This window comes from Mus pahari, chromosome 10 (assembly GCF_900095145.1).
Source record: "Mus pahari chromosome 10, PAHARI_EIJ_v1.1, whole genome shotgun sequence".
Lineage (NCBI taxonomy): Eukaryota > Metazoa > Chordata > Mammalia > Rodentia > Muridae > Mus > Mus pahari.
The window spans coordinates 3,589,938-3,597,411 of record NC_034599.1 but is presented as its reverse complement, the minus strand read 5'-3'; the positions used below and the strand labels follow the sequence as shown (position 1 = coordinate 3,597,411).

General features: G+C 39.1%; 1 protein-coding gene across 1 annotated transcript in view; it reads right to left on the bottom strand.

The window, feature by feature from the left end:
* Window positions 1–3,160: 3,160 nt before the first annotated feature.
* The window catches only part of Mmp13 (matrix metallopeptidase 13), a 10,853-nt gene continuing 6,539 nt past the window's right edge, over window positions 3,161–7,474 (bottom strand). Inside the window, exons 7-10 of the mRNA XM_021207277.1 lie at window positions 6,455–6,588; window positions 5,113–5,272; window positions 4,462–4,565; window positions 3,161–3,623 (exon numbers count right to left, since the gene is read on the bottom strand). Coding sequence (XP_021062936.1) covers window positions 3,523–3,623; window positions 4,462–4,565; window positions 5,113–5,272; window positions 6,455–6,588 — 499 coding nt within the window. The 3' untranslated portion in view covers window positions 3,161–3,522. The remainder of the gene's footprint in view (window positions 3,624–4,461; window positions 4,566–5,112; window positions 5,273–6,454; window positions 6,589–7,474) is intronic.

Sequence of the window (7,474 nt, the reverse complement as noted above, 5' to 3'; positions counted from 1 at the left end):
TTGAAATGTAAATAAAGAAAATATCTAATTTAAAAAAAAAAGAAATTGAAGAAGATCTCAGAAGATGGAAAGATCTCCCATGCTCATGAATTGGCAGGACTAACAGTCAAAATGGCAATCCTGCCAAAAGCAATCTACAGATTCAATGCAATCCCCATCAAAATTCCAACCCAGTTCTTCACAGAGTTAGAAATGGCGATTTGCAAATTCACCTGGAATAATAAAAAACCTAGGATACCAAAAACCATTCTCAATAATAAAAGAACCTCTGGTGGAATCACCATGTCTGACCACAAGCTGTACTACAGAGCACTTGTGATAAAAACTGCATGGTACTGGTACAGGGACAGAGAGGTAGATCAATGGAATAGAATTGATGACCCAGAAATGAACCCACATACCTATGGTCACTTGATCTTTGACAAAGGAGCTAAAACCATCCAGTGGAAAAAAGAAAGCATTTTCAACAAATGATGCTGGCACAACTGGCAGTTATCATGTAGAAGAATGAGAATTGACCCATTCTTATCTCCTTGTACAAAGCTCAAGTCTCTTGGTGGATTGCTCAGTGGTTATCAAAGCTCAAGTCTAAGTGGATCAAGGTATTCCACATAAAACCAGAGCCACTAAAATTTATAGAGGAGAAAGTGAGGAAAAGTTTTGAAGATATGGGCACAGGAGTAAAATTCCTGAACAGAACAGCAATGGCTTATGTGTAAGATCGAGAATCAATAAATGGGACCTCATGAAATTGCAAAGCTTAGCCAGGCGTGGTGGCTCACGCCTTTATTCCCAGCACTCGGGAAGCAGAGGCAGGCGGATTTCTGCATTTAAGGCCAGCCTGGTCTACAGAGTGAGTTCCAGGACAGCCAGGGCTACACAGAGAAACCCTGTCTCGAAAAAAAAAAAATTACAAAGCTTCTGTAAGGCAAAAGACACCGTCAAGAAGACAAAAAAGTCACCAACAGATCGGAAAAGGATCTTTACTAATTCTAAATCAGATAGGGTACTAATATCCAATATATATAAAAAAAATTCAAGAAAATGGACTCCAGAAAATCAAATAACCCAATTAAAAAATGGGGTACAGAGCTAAACAAAGAATTCTCAACTGAGGAATACAGAATGGCTGAGAAGCACCTGAAAAAATGTTCAACATCCTTAATCATAAGGGAAATGCAAATCAAAACAACCCTGAAATTCTACCTCATACCATTCAGAATGGCTAAGATCAAAAATTCAGGTGACAGCTGATGTTGGCAAGGACATGGAGAAAGAGGAACACTCTTTCACTGTTGGTAGGATTGCAAGCCGGTAAGACCACTCTGAAAATCAGTTTGGTGGTTCCTCAGAAAATTGTACAAAGTACTACCGGAAGATCCAGCAATACCTCTCCTGGGCATATTCCCATAAGTTGTTCCAACTACTAATAAGGACACATGCTACACTATGTTCATAGCAGCCTTATTTATAATAGCCAGAATCTATTGTCCCTCATCAGAGGAGTGGATACAGAAAATGTGGTACATTTACACAATGGAGTACTACTCAGCAATTAAAAACAATGAATTTATGAAATTCTTGGGCAAATGGATATATCTGGAGGATATCAGCCTCAGTGAGGTAACCCTAATCACAAAAGAACACACATGATATGCACTCACTGATAAGTGGATATTAGCCCAGAAACTCAGAATACCCAAAATACAATTTGCAAAATACATGAAACTCAAGAAGAAGGAAGACCAAAATGTGGATACTTCGTTCCATCTTAGAATAAGGAACAAAATATCCATGGAATGAGTTACAGAGACAAAGTTCTGAGCTGAGAGGGAAGGAAGGACCATCCAGATACTGCCCCATGCAGGGATCCATCCCATATACAACCACCAAAGCCAGACACTATTGCATATCCCAGCAAGATTTTGCTGACAGGACCCTGATATAGCTATCTCTTGTGAGGCTATGCCAGTGCCTGGCAAATTCAGAAGAGGATGTTCACCATCATCTATTGGATGGGACACAGGGCCCCTAATGAAGGAGCTAAAGGGGTCTACATCCCTATAGGAGGAACAACAATATGAAATAATCAGTACCCCCAGAGCTGTGTCTCTAGTTGCATATGTAGCAGAGGATGGCCTAGTCGTCTATCAATGGGAGGAGAGGCCCTTGGTCTTGTGAAGATCATATGACCCCGTATGGGGGAATGCCAGGGCCAGGAAGCAGGAGTGGGTGGGTTTGGGATCAGGGCAGGGGGAGGTTATAGAGGACTTTTGGGATAGCATTTGAAATGTAAATGAAGAAAATATCAAATAAAAACAAGAAAATGTGAAATTATGGCCAAATATTAAATACACCAAATAACAATAACTGCTGAAAACACTTATTTTTATTAGAAACAACATAAATACAGTCTAACACATTGTTCAAAAACATAGTTCTTTTGTATTGTACCAGTTTAATAAACACCGTCTATTGACACAATAGTTGTTCACACATCAGTAAGCACCAAGTGTCACTCACTAAGGAAAGCAGGGAGGGATTAACAGACATGGTGGAGCACAAAGGAGTGGTCTCAAAAGGGACTGACCAGTTGGCCAGTCTTATTCTGGCTTACTGTGTCTCAACTGGCTCTACTTCTACATACTATTTCTGCCTTAGCTCCTGTCATACAAGTTACTAGAAAAGAGACTATGTATCAAAGAGTCTATAGGTCATTAGAACAAGTGGGTAGATAAACAAAGTTGAAACATTAATTTTATTCTAAAATAGTCGAATAATTCATGAAAAAGCTGTGGTATTCCTTACATATCTTATAGTAATCTTGATTTTTCACACTATGGCCTTCTACCAGTGTGCTGAGCCTTGAGTAATGACCAACATAAAAATTAAGCCAAATGCAAGGCCACCTCCACTGTCGTTATAGTGGCTGTTATCCCCTTTCTTTAGTGATTTTGGTATTTTCTTATTGATTGTACAAAAAAATGGATGTAAATCTGAATGCTCCCAGTAAAAAAGCTGAAATCTCTCTTTGGAAAGTTGCCTGTTAATGTGCATTTTATAGGCATTTCCCTTTATCTGTGCTCATCTGTGGTTCGCCATAGATGAACTCCTCACAATTTTCATGTTTCTAAGTTTGTACTTTTTTGTAAAGACAATTCAGTTATATAAATATGGTTTACTTTATGTCTGTTAGGCTTTTTAAAATAAATATATTAATAATTATGCATGCGCTCATAAGTAGATGGACCCCATGTTTGCTGTGAGTTATTACCAATCTTGTTTCTTCATAGCACCCAAGAATCAGGTGATCCTTGGGGTTCTCAATTTCATTACTTTAAAATTCTTCAATGTGGTTCCAGCCACGCATAGTCATATAGATACTGTATGCTTAAAGATAACTTACTGAAGCTCGTTCACAGAACTAAGCTCTCCCCTGATATCTCCACCCCCACCCCCACCCATACATCTGAAAGTATCCCAAATACTCTCTGGGAGATAAATAACAACTTTGAAAGATGCTTAGCACCACAATATGGAATTTGTTGGCATGACTCTCACAATGCGATTACTCCAGATACTGTATTCAAACTGTATGGGCCCATTGAAAAAGTAGATATAACCTAGGAAGAAAGAGAACAAAAGAAAAGTCTCAGACTCAAACTACTAGGATCTACTACAGCTAAGATTGGAGATCTAATCTGTGATAGTCCTTTGCTAAACATTCAGTTGCTTACTGCAGTGCCTGAGATTCACCAGCGACCCACCAGGGCATGCCAGGCTGGCTCTTCATTAAGTTTTATACCTTTCAAGCTTTATTTTTTTAAAAGGCTACCAGAGTTTTAATGCAATGCTTGTAGTTTAAAGGACATATGACAATAAAAATCAAGGAAGCCAGCAATCTGAGGGAGGAACATGGGAGGGGTTGAGGGAGGACAAAGAAGCAGGGGAAATTATGTAATTATACTCTAATTAGAGGTATTTAAAATATATATATAAATATTCACAGATTACATAAATTATGCACTAGAATTAACTGTCTTTTTACAAGTTCTAGTTTTAAACGTTGGTATTCAGAGATAATTCCCATTGTAATTAAAGCAAACATAACTGTATAGTTATGATAATTATGAATCTATAAATTACTCTCCACTCCAGCCCTAATTTGAATTTTGACATAACCCTCTGCCTCTTGGCACTTTTACATATAATTTACATATAATTTAAGGTCATCCTTAGGCTCAACATCTGTTGTTCACACACTTGGTAGTAATTAAGTAAAATTCTCATTGATTCTAATCAGGTTATTTTGTTTGCTATCTAAGTAATCACACAGAAACAATACCTTAGTGACCATGCATATATAAGCCATTTGAATTCTTTATTAAAATTCTTTGTATATGAAAGACGTCTGAGGGCCCAGAAGCCCTTTTGCAAAATCAGTGCAATGTAACTACTTACCGTTTTTCTCATAGACAGCATCTACTTTGTTGCCAATTCCAGGGAATTCCTCTTCTATGAGGCGGGGATAATCTTTGTCCATAGCCTGGTTAACATCATCATAACTATTTAATAAGAAAAAGAAAGTTGTATTTATCAAAAATGCAGGAGAGAGAGTAACAAGAAGGAGAATTTGAGCAAAGGATTAGAAGGAAAACAATTGCTGAAGAGACGACTTCGCCTTATGAAGTATTGTTGGGAGAAAATAAATATTATGGATGGTCTCTATGTGCATGAGATATGTGTGTGTGTGTGTGTGTGTGTGTGTGTGTGTGTGTGTGTGTGTGTGTGTGTGTGTGAAATGGGTTCGCGAGAGCTCATGTGGGCTTTAGTACCTGGAGGCGCTGACATGGAACAGGAATTGTGCACATCCAAAATAAAGCGTGAGAGGGTATGGAAGGGGAGCGGAAGGCAGACCGGAATGGATGACCAAAATACAATGTCATATATGGAATAAGTGAAATCTAGGGCTTTGTGTGCTAACTTAAATATATAAACATATCAGTAAAACCACCCCTGTGACTGAAAACAAAGTATGGGAAATGGGTGAGAGCAGCGGTAGCTGCAGGTGCCAACTCTGCCCCATACGTGGTGGGGAGAGGGATGCCTCACCTCCACACGTGGTTCCCGGAGAAGAAGAGGGTCTTCCCGGTGTCCTCAAAGTGAACCGCGGCGCTCAGCCTCTTCACCTCTTTTGGAAATCCCAGGTCAGATATTTTTCTGGGATAACCTTCCAGAATGTCATAACCATTCAGAGCCCAGAATTTTCTCCCTAGAATCAGTGAAAGAGCCATTTTAATTACGAAGGAGCGTACGTCAAGGCATGGGCATGGAAGCATTTACTGACATGGAAAACTGTGTAAGAAGTAATATACTCAACGCTGGTGATCTCCATGTTTCTGAAACAAAGAAACAGAAACATCCTTCCAACAAAGATAGGATTTAAGGCGGGGACTTCCTGTTTCTCAAAATAGCCGGCCAAACAGCAAAACAGGTTTGTCAATTTATTGCAGCTGAATGAAAATTTACTAAAATTTCTAAATAAGGAATAACTAGGATCAGTGAAATAGATTGAAAATTCAAGTTTTATATTAGTAAAAAAGTTTTTTTTTTCTTTAGAAAGCAGCTTCATTCAAGTACAAGTGTCAAACAATAGGAATACCATTGGCAAAATGTTATGTGATACACTGTGGTCATTTACCCAGGGTAGCATTTTCATCCCGCTACTCCCACCCCATGATTACATAGTAGGGGCTGGAGAGATGGCTTGTGGGTAAGAGTGCCTGCTGTGGGAGGACCTTTGCTCAGATTGTGAGCACTCATATCAGAAGCCAGGCACTTAGCACTCTAGCACTTAGGGTCAGGGGTGTAAACAAAAGCATCCTAAGGGATCACAGGCCGGTCATCTTAGCTGGGGAATAAAAGAAACAGAACATAAAAGTATATCTGTGTTCTGCCTCAAATGTGTATAAACACGGTGAAGGACTAGAAAAGTAGATCAGGAAATGAACTTATTAATAGAAAAGAGAATCTGGCTTAATTTTTTTCCTTGCATTTTCAAAATACATGCTATGTTTCTGTGGCATGCTATTTTTTTTTTTTAAAGAAAGGTTAAAAGAAAAACCAGAAATGAGTGTGACAGAGCAAAGAATAGGTGTAATGACAATGACCTTTCCCTTTCCCCTTTGCATTGCTGGGGATCAAACCCAGAGGCTCAGTGTGCTAGGCACGGAGCCATGCTTCCATCCCATGATATAAACCTTTTTACATAACAAACTAAGGACATTTGGTAAAACAGGCACAGGTGCTCTATAATTTTCCTGTGTTATACTGTTTTCTAAATTTAGATATTATTTTGGTAATGGTCTTGTTACTAAGTCTCTGGTACTATCAAGTTTATGGCCCAATTATGTCACGTTGGCCACTTGGAAAGCCTCCTTAATGGCAGTCTTACCTCTAAAGATAAACATAAGGTCACGGGATGGATGTTCATATGCAGCATCGACATGGTTGGGAAGTTCTGGCCAAAAGGACTTTGTCAAAAACAGCTCAGCCTCAACCTGCTGAGGGTGCAGGCGCCAGAAGAATCTAAAGCAAATGGCAAAACAGTTTGTTAAATTAAGTGAAATAATTCTATCCTGCTGATGACCACTGTCCACATCAATGCAGACAAGGCACTACAACTATGCCTGACACTCATAAAAGGGAAAAGAGTTAGCCACCTGTAGCCAGAGGTCTTCTCATTTGAAATGTCACAGAGCCTTAGGAAAGGCTCTAAACCTCCTTTGGGTCGAAACCATGCTTTATTCAACTTTGTAAATATTTAGAGTGGCAAGCAACGTTGCCATGCACTGTTAGGTTCTAAGAATGTATCTTCTATGATCTCAAGAGCCATGCAAACTGATAAAGAGGAAACACCGTGGAGCATGCAATTAGATTCGTAACAGAGGTGTTGGAGATGCTATCAGGCCACACATGGAGTTGTGACACATGAAGAGAATAACACACAAGCAGGCTGCTTCCACCTACAAATTTGAGGTTAATATTTCACTTATAATTACCTATAGATTCTATCATAAATCACTCTCTCTTTAAAAATTCCAGCATAGGTATTTGAATCAGTCTCTCCATCTTGAAAGAGAGTAGTGTGGCTATTGGTAAATTTACTAATGCAGCAATTACTTTCAATAGATTTCATGCTTTCCAAGCATATTAGATTTATATTTTTCCTTTATCTTATTAAGATTTATCCACCAGATATTTGATCTAAAACATGAAAGTAAAGTGCCCTTGGGTCTGCTGCCTCTGGGTTATCCTTGGGAAGTTTGACTTGGGTCTGCTGCCTCTGGGTTATCCTTGGGAAGTTTGACTTGGGTCTGCTGCCTCTGGGTTATCCGTGGGAAGTTTGACTTGGGTCTACTGTTTCTGGGTTATCCTTGGGAAGTTTGACTTGGGTCTACTGTTTCTGGGTTAT